This window comes from Oncorhynchus masou, chromosome 23 (genome assembly GCF_036934945.1).
Source record: "Oncorhynchus masou masou isolate Uvic2021 chromosome 23, UVic_Omas_1.1, whole genome shotgun sequence".
NCBI lineage: Eukaryota > Metazoa > Chordata > Actinopteri > Salmoniformes > Salmonidae > Oncorhynchus > Oncorhynchus masou.
The window spans coordinates 41806966-41822426 of record NC_088234.1 but is presented as its reverse complement, the minus strand read 5'-3'; the positions used below and the strand labels follow the sequence as shown (position 1 = coordinate 41822426).

Here is a 15461-nt window from a genome sequence, read left to right as displayed (position 1 = left end):
AAACATTGGACCCAGAGGATTGGTGATTGGTGGCCCTAAAGGTGTTAAGTACTGTCACTGTTTCATCAAAGTAGTTAGAGCAAATTTATTTCATCCTTCATCGCAAATATGCTCCACAACCACTGTGATGGCATGACAACATTACTAGAATGTTCTATGTATTCACAGTACTTATCAATCTATGGAGCCAGTGCTGAAAATGGCCAGTTGGCCCCTTGAAGATTTTAGCGGTCACATGTTGCCTTACCCTTTCTCCTCGTCCCCTAACTAGACCTGAATCAAACTGGCACAGCACACAGTCAAGTTAGAGAGAGTGTGTGTGTGTGTGTGTTTAAAAAAAATTGTATTTGTTTTTTTTAACACAGTGTTGAAATAGGACCACAGGCCCCGTGATGTTTGTTCTGTATCTGTAAATGATGGGCGGATAATGATGGTATATAAACACACATAAATGCATCCTGGTTTTTTTTCTGTCTCAACTCCAGTGATTCATGGGCCATGGAATGGTGTTACAGGAATGCACTGATCACTCAGTACTACCCGTTGCTGCTTCTCTCTCACCACTTTTCATTGAGTAAACAAGCCCAGGGAGTTATAAGAGAGGGTTGAATGAATGGAAGTATAAACGGATCAATCAGTATACGAACAAATTAATGTAAGACGATGCATTGGGGTTCTCTCCCCTAAGCATCTAGATACATGTTGAGAATCACTCAATGTACTACAGGGTTCTACACTAACTTTTTCAGTTGGTGGCACCTGCACATGATTTTGGTCGCACCAATTATTTTCAAATAAAATGGTTGATAATGACCTGGCCTGTATCCCATAATGTGCCTGCATTCCATACAGATCCAAGCTAATAATGACTAGCTGTCTTTCAAGGTAGCATGCCCTTGTCTTCTTACATTGATTTGGATACTGTAACAGCAAAGACAATATACTTAAAATAAAGTGCAACATGTGTTTATTGCAGATTTCAAAGTGCCATGTTATTTTCTGTGAAATCCTCTAGGGAGCAGGATTTGGAAAAAAATTATACTTAATACCAAAACGATACCGCAGCAAAAAAAAAATTTGGAAGGATTGATTTTTATTAATTGTTTTACATTTCTAATTTCAGAAACACGCTTTTTTAATTATAAAAACAACTAAATTGATGTTCCAAGGCCATAGCAATGCAGTTAACTGTATAAACGCTGCCTCGTTAAGAAGTCTTGACAGAGATACCTGAAGGGTTTCCAGGACCGAACACTAGTTTGTCTCTGTCATGGCGTGGCACATAATGTCCCTGCATTAGCCCCGGTTTACCGCTTCCAAAAAAAGTCCCCTTCAATTACTGTAAATACATACTAACACCCTCAGCAAACACTTGAGTAGGGGAGGAGAAAACGGTGTGTATTAATGACATAGGTAGAAATTCAAAGAAATGGAAGACAAAGTGAAAAGGTATAAACATGAAAAGGCCTCCATTAAGTGCTGGCAAAAGCTACATCATCGGTGGTTAAGGAAACCTTTGGGTCTGTGAGCGATGGTTCTGGGCTAGGGGGAGGTGTGTTGGAGTGGGCAACTGACCGGCACATCGTGGGCCCACAACAAGTGGTGGAAGCCCCATTAGATACCTCCTAACTCACAAAACTAAGGTCAGGCCCGAATAGATGATGACTTAAAGATGCGCTACGCAGAATTCGCTCCGCCATTTCCTGGTTGCTACATTTTTTAAATAGTTTGCATAATTTCAGTTTGTAAGAAAACAAGCAAGCATAATGCAGAGAATCATTGTACCATCTAAACCGCTGTGAACTAGATTTTCCTTAACCAAAAATGTTGTAATTTCAGCTGTTTGAAGCTAGTGTATGAGAAGAAAGTTAAAAAAAAACTAAACTTAACCTCTTGGTGTTAGGGGGCAGTATTTTCATTTTTGGGGAAAAAAAACGTTCCCGTTCTAAAACGGGATATTTTGTCAGGAAAAGATGCTAGAATATGCATATAATTGACAGCTTTGGATAGAAAACACTAACGTTTCCAAAACTGTAAAGATATTGTCTGTGAGTATAACAGAACTGATGTTGCAGGCGAAAGCCTGAGAAAAATCCAATCCGGAAGTGCCTCAGGTTTTGAAAGCCCTGCGTTCCAATGACTCCCTATTCAGCTGTGAATGTACCATCAACGAGCTTACTACGTATTCCCCAAGGTGTCTACAGCATTGTGACATAGTTTTACGCATTTCTGTTGAAGAATAGCCATAGGCGGCCACATTGCGTAAGTGGTCACATGGTGGCTCCGAGAGAGATTCTCTCGTAAAATACAGAGCCATTATTCCAATCGGTCCTAGTGAAAAACAAATTGACCCGACGGATATATTATCGAATAGATATTAGAAAAACACCTTGAGGATGGATTCTAAACAACGTTTGCCATGTTTCTGTCGATATTATGGAGCTAATTTGGAATATTTTTCGGCGTTGTGGTGACCGCAATTTCCGGGCGATTTCTCAGCCAAACGTGAACAAATGGAGCTATTTCGCCTACAAAAATAATATTTTGGGAAAAAATGAACTCCCCTACCTGGGAGTCTCGTGAGAGAAAAGCAATCAAATTAAATCGTTTACCTTTGAACTTCGGATGTTTTCAAATTTCCGTGACAAGTTTGCCTGCTGCTAGCAAGGCATAATGCTATGCTAGGCTATGATAAACTTACACAAATGCTTGTCTAACGTTGGCTGTAAAGCATATTTTGAAAATCTGAGATGACAGGGTGATTAACAAAAGGCTAAGCTGTGTTCCAAAATATTTCACTTGTGATTTTCATGAATAGGAATATTTATGTCCGTTTGGTTATGCTAATTAGTGTCAGATGATGATAACGGTCCCGTTCACGGGATGGGCGTCATTACGGGTTAACGGGAAACATAACGTGCACATAGAACATATCTACAGCTTCTTAGAATTGCTTTCAATGAGAATGACAGACCTAACTCACATTTCTATGCACATTTGGTCAGGTCACCCAAAAAGTGACATATTGCAGCTTTAAGTCTGTGCCAGAGGAGACTAAAGTGCAGTATATGCAGGAAAACAGCAACATTGCTTCTCCGCGGGGCAGGCAGTAAAATCCAATGACGTTGTAACAACATGACTATGCTTCGGTCTCTTACTTAGGCTGTCTATAACAACCTTCTCAAACAACGCCTACCCAATGCCTCAGAAAAGTTAAGAAAATCCAACACCTAAAACTTCAAGGATAGTGTGTCACTTATTGTCTTGAAATAGACAACCGAAAGTCTATGCAACGCAAGAATATCATGGCTATAGACCTATTTTCCCCCATTTTCCAATCTAATTGGACCACTCAGTAACAATGGAAACACACCCAGTCATGGAAGTGCTTTATGTAGGGATTATGTTGCTGTCAATCTCTCCTCTGCCATTTGTGTGGCCAAGGAGCCCAGCATGTTAGCTCAGACTCCCTCTGCTTGTTGCTTTAATGCCGCTGTTTGCTCGAGACCACAGCTCTTAATCTGTCCACACACCGCTCAGCAGAAGAAAGAAAACACACTGCGGCCCTAGCCAAGAATCTGGCCCACTCACTCATACAACACACAGTGAAAAGCCCGGCCGATTGATTCACAAGACATTCATTCTAAAATGAATTATCTTGCGTTACCAAAATAGGGTAAGACTTGTTAAATACAACATCTAAAAACTCTAACAAAAATGTGAGGGCAACACACGAACAGGGAATGAATGAATCTGACAAGAAAGACAAACCATGATCTTTATCCTAAAAAAAAAAACGCAGATTACAACATTTTAATGAATAGACATAGAACCGTTGTACCACAGGGTACAGTTCACTGGCTATTGGCGTTCCTGGGATCTGGAGCTGTGGCCTTGTTTACAAACCCAGATTCCTAATCTCTGCAGTGACCTCAGAGTAAGCTCCTGCAGGCTGGTGCTGAACCCTTTTACAGAGCATTCAGAAAGTATACAGAGCCCTTGACTTTTTCCAAATTGTATTACGTATCAGCCTTAGTCTAAAATGTATTAAATACATGTCTCTCGTCAATCTACACATAATACCCCACAATGACAAAGCAAAAACAGAAATACCTTATTTAGATAAGTATTCAGACCCTTTGCCACGAGACCCGAAATTGAGCTCAGGTGCATCCTGTTTACATTGATCATCCTTGACATGCATCTACAACTTTATTGGATTCCACCTGTGGTAAATTCAATTGATTGGACATGATTTGGAATGGTACACACCTGTCTATATAAGGTCCCACTGTTGACAGTGCATGTCAGAGCAAAAAAACCAAGGTCAAAGAAATTGTCCGCAGAGCTCCAAGACAGGATTGTTTTGTGGCACAGATCTGGGGAAGGGTACCAAAACATGTCTGCAACATTTAAGGTCCCCAAGAACACATTAGCCTCAATCATTCTTAAATGGAAGAAGTTTGGAACCACCAAGAGACTTCCTAGAGCTGGCTGCCTTGGAAAACTAAGCAATCGGGGGAGAAGGGCCTTGGCAATGGAGGTGATCAAGAACCCGATAGTCACTCTAACAGAGTTCCAGTAACAGGACAATCGTCTCTGCAGCACTCCACCAAATCAGGCCTTTATGGTAGGCACATGACAGCCCACTTGGAGTTAGCCAAAAAATGGGCCAGTGTGTGTAGATTGATGAGGGGGAGAACATGTTTTAATACATTTTTGAATAAGGCTGTAACGTAACAAAATGTGCCAAAAGTGAAGGGTCTGAATACTTTACGAATGCACTGTACGGGCCAATACAGGACTTAACATTCTGAATGGACGGCCATTCTCCAAATTGTCGTGCATTATTTATTTATTTGCACCTGCACACAATGTACTAGTACAGGGTTCGATACTGCGACCAAAACAGTCGTATTTGCGACAGTTTAACTTTGCAGTGCGACACTGATTTTATGTGGTCACAAGAATGCCCTTGAACATTTTCCCTGGTCACGTTTGTTTTTAGTTAACAATTTGCTTTTTTTTTATCATCATGATTTATTCAAACAGTAAAATGTGCAAATGACCAAAAATAAACCAACTTTATGAAGAGGCAACAACAGTACGGGAATGCCAGACTGTGCTAAACACAGGATGTTTTAGAAACCCTCCGGGTCATCCCGTCAGTGGCCAGCTTGGGCCAGTGAAAATAATATTGTAATAATGTTATTTTTAATCTAGGCTAAATTATTATTATTATTATTATTATTTTTTAATATGGATTCCTGAATCTGTTCATTCATGCGCGTTGCACATATATAGCCTATAGATCATCTGTTGGGCGGAGAGAGCGTGCAGCTCTCAAACAGCTGGTTGTTGCGTGGAGCGAAGACCGGCGGCAGTAGGGGTAGGAAAGCAGTAAGAAATATGTTGCAAGTTATATCTACCAGTTAATGACATGTTAAGAATGGATGCGCAAACAAGGTATTTAAAAAGTTAAGTCTTGGTTGAATATTTGCGATACGCAATTCAGTCATCATAGATAGCCTTGATAATCATACATTTCCTCTAGGCTCCTTGGTCCTTGAAAAGTCATTGTAGCTTATTTATAAGTTCTCCTGCTCCAATATAATTTTCTGATATTTCATTTCTAATCAGTGTTAATGATTGTCTGTTTCCTGTCATTTCTGTTGCGGTTGTCTATTACGCTTGTTGTGTAAAACCATGTGCGGATATTATGGGCAAGAGAACATTGAATGTTGGCTTCAACTTGTTTTTTCCCCTATTATTGATACAAGTGCTGTGTGCTGTAGGGCCTATATGTCTATCACTTTCTGTAGCCGTTAGCAATGCTAATGATGGCATTACCATTTTCGGGTAGATGGAAAGCCAATTAAAAAGGTAACCACAAAGGAGCCAATGCCTACCTGGCACATAGATGATTATTTGCATCAATCCAGTGGATATTTGTTTTGGAAACTCCATTATAAATGCGCTGCAGAAACACAGCTAGACAAACTCAACTGTCTGGCTGGTGCGCACCTGAATTAAAAAGGTAACTACACAACAACAAAAAAATGAACATTTCTCAGATATTCTAACAACTGGTCCCCTGATGTGGTTTAAGTAACCCACTTGTGTAATCAAACGTGTTGCTGTTTGCGTGTAAACCAACAGGGAATGTTCATCTGTTATTGACAGCATCTGGCAGAGAGGGGGTAATTAAAGGCACTTGTTAACTAAGACTCACGCTCTGAGACATTACCAGAGGATCCCATTCTGGAGATACTCCCACCCCTCTTCACTATTTATGAATAGCCTGATGCCAGTACACTTTGTGCTGTCTTGGCACACTAAGGCGTAGCCTATAGGCTACATTTTATATGGTAACCCAGTTATTGCGTAGGATCACTGGTTCCCACTCAGACCAAGTGCTCTGCTAGGAGTAGAATTGAAGCAACCGCACAAGGGATTTTATGTTTTAACCGCCCACACCTTCACACTTTCAGTTTATCTTCCTAGCACTTAACTATAAAAACATGCCAAGGAACCTGAGATTTTAGGCTGTGACCCTAATGAATGCTTCCCCATGTGTTTCAGGTACATTACGGCTCTGACAGACTCTGAGGAAGAAGAGAAGAGTGAGGCTGATGAGAGTCAGGAGGAAGTGACCGTGATCGAGCCTCTGGACGAGTTCTCAGCCCTCCTGGAGAGGATGGATGCTCTACACAATGGCACAGATGGAGACAAGAGGGAGTGCCTCCGCACCATGCTGGATAAGAGGACAGAGGTGGGCTTCTTCAACCAACAGTCCTAGTCTTTAGTTTGGATGTGCTAGGCCTAGAAGCAATGTCCAAGACTGCCGCACAGAAGAAATGGCCGCACAGAAGAAATGGCAGCCCGCGCAGCCAGAAATGCACAATATTGAAACAGTTCTGAATTTATTAGAGTTCTCCCCATTATTTTACACTATACTTAGATCAACGTTTCACTGTGAGACTTGTGAATCAACATAATATTATCCCCTTTTTAAATGCATCAACCAAAATGAATCTTTGCAAAATTGAGTTGGTGACTTTGCTGAAGGCAACATAGTAGAATTCTACTAACCGGTAGCCGTCTTTCCATCTCCCGAGTTTGCGAGTTGATGCACTTTTCAGGTCAAAGTGCAGAGCCACCTGCACATTTGTTAATATTCTTTGCTAGTTAGCGAGTTATTTGCCCAGTTAGGCTGTAGCTAATTATTGGTCAGAAATGGGGGAGTGACTGCTTCCTACAAGAGCACAAAACTTGTACATTTCTAGCTGTCTTTGAAAAGCAAGTCAGGTAAATGGCTTTTATATGTTTTAAAGGGGCAATGTTATATTTTGAGATGGGCTTGAATATGCAAAGAAGCCAATAGGCAGAGGGTAGCCTACATTTTTCTCTGATTCTCTGTATGGTAAAAATAATAACTTTTATTTTGTAAAGTGGTTTCTTGCATCATATGACGTAATACAATGCAATTCCCAGTCACCTATTTGGCCCATGTTGTTACAGACCAAGTAAAAAATCTCTCCTACTTGTCAAAAGGTTAACATCAAGCCCTTCATAAAACATGTTATGTCTCTAACATAAAGGGTTACAGCCTCAGTGTTCAAAGTAAGCACATGCTGGAAGTTGCACGGAATTCTCACAGCGTTCAACTTTCCACTCAAGACCTTAACATTTGCTCCATGCTGACAATAATTAGATGGGATATTGCATAGAAGAAATCTATATTTTTCCAAAATAGCAAAACAAATACTATTTGAATCCAAGTCTGAGCAATGAAGTTCCTCGGTGAAGCCTGCCTCCAAATGGAAGTCAATATGTGAAATTTATTGACACTCCTCTTTTCTTCACAGTTTGGACAGAACACTACTTTCTTATGGCGACTAGTTCGAGCCTATGTGGATGTCCACGACATCACTACCAACCTAGAGCAGAAGAAGACCCATGCAGAGACTGGTAATAAACCACATACTGACCCCTTGATCTCCAGTATTCACAGCATGTAACAAAGATTAAGGTTATACAATTCCCAAAATGTCCCTAAATGTCACGGTTTCTATCCCCCAAAATGCCCAGGTTTTTCAGAGTGTCTGGAAATATGCAACCATAGCAGTTCCTGGTATTGGAGACATGTAGGTTCATTTGCACAACTGGTTCTGCAGGCCACCCACTTGTTGGCAGTGTCCACGTCTCGGAGTGGCCTGGAAGTAGTCCTGGTGTTAATCAGCAACTAAATGACACCTGGAAAACCAACCAGTTGAACCTCTAGTATTGATAATATTACCCCAGTAAGCCAATTTCAAATCTGGCCACAAAGATAACTAGCAGGATCTGTGGTGAGCTCTGAAGTTTGTGAGCACAGCTGTATTCTGTCATCTGTAGGCTTATGATGAAGTGCTCTACTTCCAGCTAGCTATATGTGCATTAGCAATAATGCACAATGAGCCATTCACAGGGTCTATTGCGCCACATTAAGTTGTCAGTAAGACACGGTTGTGCATGAACTTATTTCCCACATGCAACTTAGCACAATGGCCCATTTGGCCAAAACAACATTACATATAACAGTTAACTTTTCACGCTCTTCACATGTCTAGAATGACGTAATGCTGTTGGCAAGAAGAAACAAAAGGCAACCGGCCTACATGACTATAGACCTTTAGCACCCACCTCGTCATCATGAAAAACTTTGAACACCTGGTTCTGTCCCATCTCAAAACCACCACCGACGCCCTCCTTGACCACATGCAGTTCGTCGACAGAGCCAATTGGCCTGTGGATGATGGCGTCAACATGGGCCTTCACGACATCCTTCAACACCTCAACAACCCGAGGATATTGTTTGTGGACTTTAACTCAGCCTTCAACACCATCATTCCGGACCTGCTACAGCATGAACTCACACAGCTGAACGTATCTGACTCCATCTGCCGGTGAATCACTGACTTCTTCTGACCAACAGGACACAGCACGTTAAGATGGGAAAGCATCTCTCAACACGGGGGCGCCACAGGTTTGCATGCTCTCTCCCTTCCTCTTCTAACTACACGAATGACTGCTCCTCCAACGACACATCAGCCAAACTACTTAAGTTTGCTGATGACAACAACCTGGTTGGTCTAATTTCTGACGACAAAAATCCAAGTACCATAGAGAGGTTGACCGCCTGGTGCAATCGCAACAACCTGGAACTCAACACAGTCAAAACCATGGAAATGGTGGTTGACTACAGGAAATTCCTCCCACCATCTTTCTCCCTCGAGATTGATGGCTCAGCCGTCAGCACTGCCGAGTCATTCAAGTTCCTGCGGACCATCATCTCTCACAGCCTCAAGTGGGAGGACAACATCCGTGGTGACCAAGAAGGCTCAACAGAGGCTATCACCGTCTGGGTTGGGTCTGCTTGTTGCCAGGGCAAACTGCAGCGCATCGTCCGGTTCTGCGGAGACGGTCATCGGCTGTCACCTTCCCTCCATGAAGGACTTGCACACCTCCAGTACAAGACAATTGCTGACCCTGCCCACCCGAAATACCCCGTCTTTCAAAGACTGGCAGACGGTTTAGGTCTACCACTTTAACCTTTTCTTCCCCCATGCTGTGGCCCTCATCAGCCGGCTATTAGGCACATAGGGATTAAGTGACTTTGTGTTGGACTGATTACTGCACATTGTCATCAATGACCTGAAATAGTAATCTGCATTATACTCCATTTGCCCATAATGTTTGTACCATACAGCTGTGGTGGCATATAGGGTTGTGGCGGTCATGAAATTTCATCAGCCGGTGATTGTCAATCAAATAACTGCCAGTCCCACGATAATTCACCGCTAATTAACATACACACTTAGTATATCCTGGCTTCCACGCATAGCCTACAAGCCACTACTGCAGACCTTTGGAACAAAAAGTCTAATAAATCCATGTAATATAGCCTTCAATATCAATTGAATATCCAATTTGCGCATATTAAAGATAATTGGAACAACTGTCCACGTTCATTTTTTCGCCAGCCAACAAGTTGAGTAGGCCTAACGAACAGCAAAAGCACTAGCCTATGTCAATCTACTATCCCCCATAGTACAAAAGTTAACCTATTCTGTGTGAGAAATAAATATTACAAACATAGTCTGGGACAGTTATGGGATGGGATAGATCCCGAAGTATTACAACCACTAGTATCCCAAAACTTTTTTAAGTAATGGGAATGACCCAACAGATCAGAAGGTTTAGCTATAAATGTTGATAACTATTAGGCCATTTCTTCACATAAGCGCAGCAATGCGCACATGGCAGTAGGCTATAAGCACAAATGTTCCATTAGTGGGAATACGCAATTCTCAAAAGTGACTGCAAAAGCAATTTTATGCATGTACTGTTTTATTATAAAAGTTCATTTTTACAGTGGAAATTATTTTTTTAGGCTCTACACCCGTTGTAAAGCGGATTAATGTGCTTAACTTCTTAAAATGATTTGGCAACTTTATTTGTGATACAATCCGTATCAAAGCATATAGGTCTATGGGCTAGGTTACTTGAGGTGTGCAACTATGATTTTTTTTTATCGTTAAAAAAGGGTATGAATTTCTTGCCTTACTGCACACAAGCTGGTGATGATATCATTCAAAAGTGATAGGCTAATATTCCCTGTGGTTAATTTTCCTGCCAGCCAGGTAGACTAATAATCCTGTGGTAACGAGATGCAATGTGCTTAATGTTAGGAAAGTTGAGAAATAAATATAGTAAGCCTATTAACGTTGATGGGATCCTCTATTTAATAGAGCCCAATCACTGTTTTCTCACACAATTGCATAGCCTATTGCCTCACAAGTCCTCAACTGGCAGCTTCATTATCTAGTACCCACAAAACACCAGTTTCAACTTCAACAGTGAAGAGGCGACTCCAGGATGCTGGCCTTTTAGGCAGAGTTCCTCTGTCCAGTGTTTGTGTTCTTTCGCCCATCTTAATCTTTTAATTTTATTGACCAGTCTGAGAGATGGCTTTTTCTTTGCAACTCTGCCTAGAAGGCCAGCATCCCGGAGTCACCTCTTCACTGTTGATGTTGAGACTGGTGTTTTGCGGGTACTATTTAATGAAGCTGTCAGTTGAGGACTTGTGAGGCATATGTTTCTCAAACTAGACACTATAATGTACTTGTCCTCTTGCTCAATTGTGCACCGGGGCCTCCCACTCTTTCTATTCTGGTTAAAGCCAGTCTGTGCTGTTCTGTGAAGGGAGTAGTACACAGCGTTGTACGAGATCTTCAGTTTCTTGGCAATTTCTCGCATGGAATAGCCTTCATTTCTCAGAACAAGAATATACTGACGAGTTTCCGAAGAAAGTTTTTTGTTTCTAGCCATTTTGAGCCTGTCATCAAACCCACAAATGCTGATGCTCCCGATACTCAACGAGTCTAAGAAGGCCAGTTGTATTGCTTCTTCAATCAGAACAACAGTTTTCAGCTGTGCTAACATAATTGAAAAAGGGTTTTCTAATGATCAATTAGCCTTTTTAAAATGATAAGCTTGGATTAGCAAACTACGTGCCATTGGCACACCGGAGTGATGGTTGCTGATAATGGGCCTCTGTATGCCTATGTAGATATTCCATTAAAAGTCAACCATTTCCAGCTACATTAGTCATTTCCAACATTAACAATATCTACACTGTATTTCTGATCAATTTGATGTTATTTTACTGGACAAAAAAATGTGCTTTACTTTCAAGGACATTTCTAAGTGACCCCAAACCTTTGAAATTCCAAATCACAAGTTTAAAAAAAAAAACTTTCAGTTTGCATGTTTTTATTTTCTCCCTGCCTTTTTTCACATACTCCATCCCCTGCAGTGCTTGTAAGCAGAGTTACAATTATCTCACAACACTCTTTGCATGTCTCGTGTAACTGTAGCAATATGTTGGCCATGAGCCTCGGCTTATTACGTGCAGCACTATACCATTTACCATCTAGACTAGAGTCTTTCTCTTTTTCTCAACTGAGACTGTTGTGTGATTGTGCTGAACAGTACAGACTGGCTTGACCCGTTTCTTCATACAGTAATCCTTCCTCATTAATGGGCCTCTAATCAAGGCAGGCCAGGTGCTTTCCGCAAAAGGCACCATTGTCAAGTGGTTTGGAAACACAGACGGAAACAGGGCGATGCAGTGTTGGCTATTTTAAAGCAACAAAGACATCAAGTTTATGGCCCTGTTGTCTTCCTAGATTATCTTTCATATCACTGTTGATTTTTATTTGTTCATCATCTCATGCCCAGTCTCTTCTCGCATTTTGTGTGGCGTCTTTTTGTTTTTCGTGTGATGTGTGTTATTGAATGATGTCCATGTTATCCATGTGGTTCTGTTGAATCTCCTCTTCTATTAAATGTAGGTACATTCCTATATGTTTGTATATACTGTATGACGTGAACAAACGTGCCAGTAGTGTGTATACTGAGCTCGCGTTTCAGTGCAGTAGCTCTATTCATGTCCTCCCTCTTCACTCCCCTCAGGGAAGAAAGTTGGCGAGGAAGCCGTGAAGATGGACCCTATGTGTGCCGAAAGTCATCAGTGGTGAGTCTTTTTTGCTAATAGCCATATGTTACACATACATCCTCTTAAACCTATGTTGCAGTCCAAGTTGGGCAACTCAATTAGTTTGTAGCCATTCGGTTATGTCATTTATGGCTAGGTGCCATGTCCGTCTAGCCACTTAAATGCCAAAAAGTGAACATTGTTACCTCTCCTTGTCCGCTCCACTGACTCCATGCGTAGTTGTTGCCTCGATGTTGTGTCCGTATGAGGGGACAGACTACCAGGCCCTCACTTCCTCCCAACACCCATCCATGACCACATTGGCTGTGTGGTGTGTACTGTACACACACACCCACCCTTGCAGAAATGGGTAAACGGAGGCTAGTGTTACGATCTATTTGAAGCATGGTTCGTGAAGTAGCCTAAGTGTTTGTGTGTGTCTTCCTTCTCCCTTGAACAACTGTGTGTCCCTGGAACTTTATCCAAATAAAATGTTATTTGTCACATGCTTCGTCAACAACAAGTGTGGACTTAAGGTGTATGCTTTCTTCCCAGCCGAAACAGTTTAGTAAAGTTCATGCATATATTATGACAATGTTTAGATAAAAAAAAAAAATTGGGACCTCGGTGTTGTTCGGGCACACTACATTTTTTTCTGGTGGCAAGCTGAAGTTCGGAGCTGAAGTCTGCGCCCCTTCGTCGGAGATTGGCCAACTGTAGGGATTCTTCATTAAAGTCTTTGTTGTCGTTCAACAAGAGACTACTCGTTTGCATGCACATTTTTTCATTTGAAAAATATTTGGCCAAACATCTTATAATAGTTCATGTAAAATTGTGCAACTAAGATTGCTTTGGCAAAAACGTCAAAATGAGCGACAGATTTCTTTGGTTATCTTTGATTAATTCAGACTTTTGAGGAAGTGTATACTGGCTATGGCATCTCAAAATGGACAAATGGTACTATTGCTACTTTTTTCAAGCGAAGGTTTCAGCTAGCCGTGGAAATTCTTACTTACTGCAGCGAGAAGAAAAGAAAAATAACATGAGGAATAAATAAACAATGAGTGGTCAAAAGGATATATTATAAACAGGAGCAGCATATGCGATGCGTTAAAAGAGCAAAAAGGGTGAATGCAGAACGTTCAGGTAACTATTGGTTAGCTAATTAACTAACTACTTAGCAGTCTGAGAAGCTGTTCAGGGTCCTGTTGGTTCCGGACTTGGTGTATCGGTACCTCTTGCCGTGCAGTAGCAGATGGAACAATCTATGACTTGGGTGGCTGGAGTCTTTGACAATTTTTAGGGCCTTCCTCTGACACCGCCTGGTATAGAGGTCCTGGATGGCAAGGTTGATTGTCTGGTGCAATCACAACAACCTGGAACTCAACAGTCAAAACCGTGGCGTGGGTGGTTGACTACAGGAAATGCCCCCCAGTGATGTACTAGGCCATACACAGTACCAGTGGTGGAAGAATTACCCAATTGTCATACTTGAGTTAAAGTAAAGCTACGTTAATAGAAAATGACTCAAGTGAAAGTCACCCAGTAAAATACTACTTGAAAGTATTTAAAAGTATTTGGTTTTAAATATACTTAAGTATCAAAAGTAAAAGTATGAATCATTTCATATTCCTTATATTAAGCAAACTAGACAGCACAATTTTCTTGTTTTTTAAATTTACAGATAGCAGGGGCACACTCCAACGCTCAGACATATTTACAAACAAAGCATTTGTGTTTAGTGAATCCGCCAGATCAGGTAGTAGGGATGACCAAGGATGTTTTCTTTTATAAGTGTGTGAATTGGACCATTTTCCTGTGTTGCTACTCATTCAAAATGTAACAAGTACGTTTGGGGGTCAGGGAATATGTATGTGGTAAAAAGTACATAATTTACTTTAGGAATGTAGTGAAATAAAAGGTAAAGTTGCCAAAAATAGTGAACTGCAAATACAAAAAAAAACTGCTTCAGTAGTACTTTAAAGTGTTTTTACTGAAGTACTTTACACCACTGCGCATTACCCTCTATAGCGCCATGCAGTTTCCATACCAAGTGGTGATGCAGCCAGTCTGAAAAACAGCTTCTATCTCAAGGTCATCAGACTGTTAAATATCCATAACTTGGCGGCAACCACCCGGTTACTCAACCCTGCACCTTCGAGGCTGCTTCCCTATGTACATAGACATGGAATCACTGGTCACTTTAATAATGTTTACATACTGCTTTACTCATTTCATATGTATATACTGTATTCTACTGTATTTTAGTCAATGCCACTCAAACATTGCTCGTCCTAATATTGATATATTTCCTAATTCCGTTCTTTTACTTTTGCGTTGTTGTGAATTGTTAGACACTACTGCACTGTTGGACATAAGAACACAAGCATTTTGCTACACCTGCAATAACATCTGCTAAATATGTGTGTGTGCCAATAACATTTGACTATAACGCATTTTACCCTTGTAACTGTGAATGAAATATAATGATCATGAACGTTGATACTGTAAATGACACGTTTGGAAATATGAAGTGCACATTTGGTCTCGAGGGTGTTGGGTTTTGCTTGTATGACGTCAAAGTGGTATTTATTATAATCCTCAACATCTCGTCTTTCAGAACCCATTGACTCCTCTCAATTTACAGCATTTCCCTCTATCAACAACAAATGTGCAAAAGTAGCCCAATTAGTGGGAGGGATAGGGGCATCTCGTCATGTGCGGTGCTCATGTTTAAAACGTCTGTCAGTCAGAAACTATACCGCGCTGTGAAGCGGAGAAACTGAGCTCTGACGGGGCTTTGAGTGGAAAGGCCTATGTTAATTAAGGGCCTGAGACAGAGTGAAAACATGCAGCTTGAGTTGCCTCAGGACAGAAGTTCAGAAGCCTATGGTTTTGGGTGAGTGACAGAGTTGTCCTG

General features: G+C 41.2%; 1 protein-coding gene across 3 annotated transcripts in view; it reads left to right on the top strand.

Moving 5' to 3' along the window:
- Positions 1-15461, top strand: part of LOC135510858 (regulator of microtubule dynamics protein 2) — a 68697-nt gene that overhangs the window by 21623 nt on the left and 31613 nt on the right. For all 3 annotated transcript variants that reach the window (XM_064932151.1, XM_064932153.1, XM_064932152.1), the window contains exons 3-5: positions 6583-6772; positions 7869-7971; positions 12520-12580. In XM_064932151.1, coding sequence (XP_064788223.1) covers positions 6583-6772; positions 7869-7971; positions 12520-12580 — 354 coding nt within the window. The remainder of the gene's footprint in view (positions 1-6582; positions 6773-7868; positions 7972-12519; positions 12581-15461) is intronic.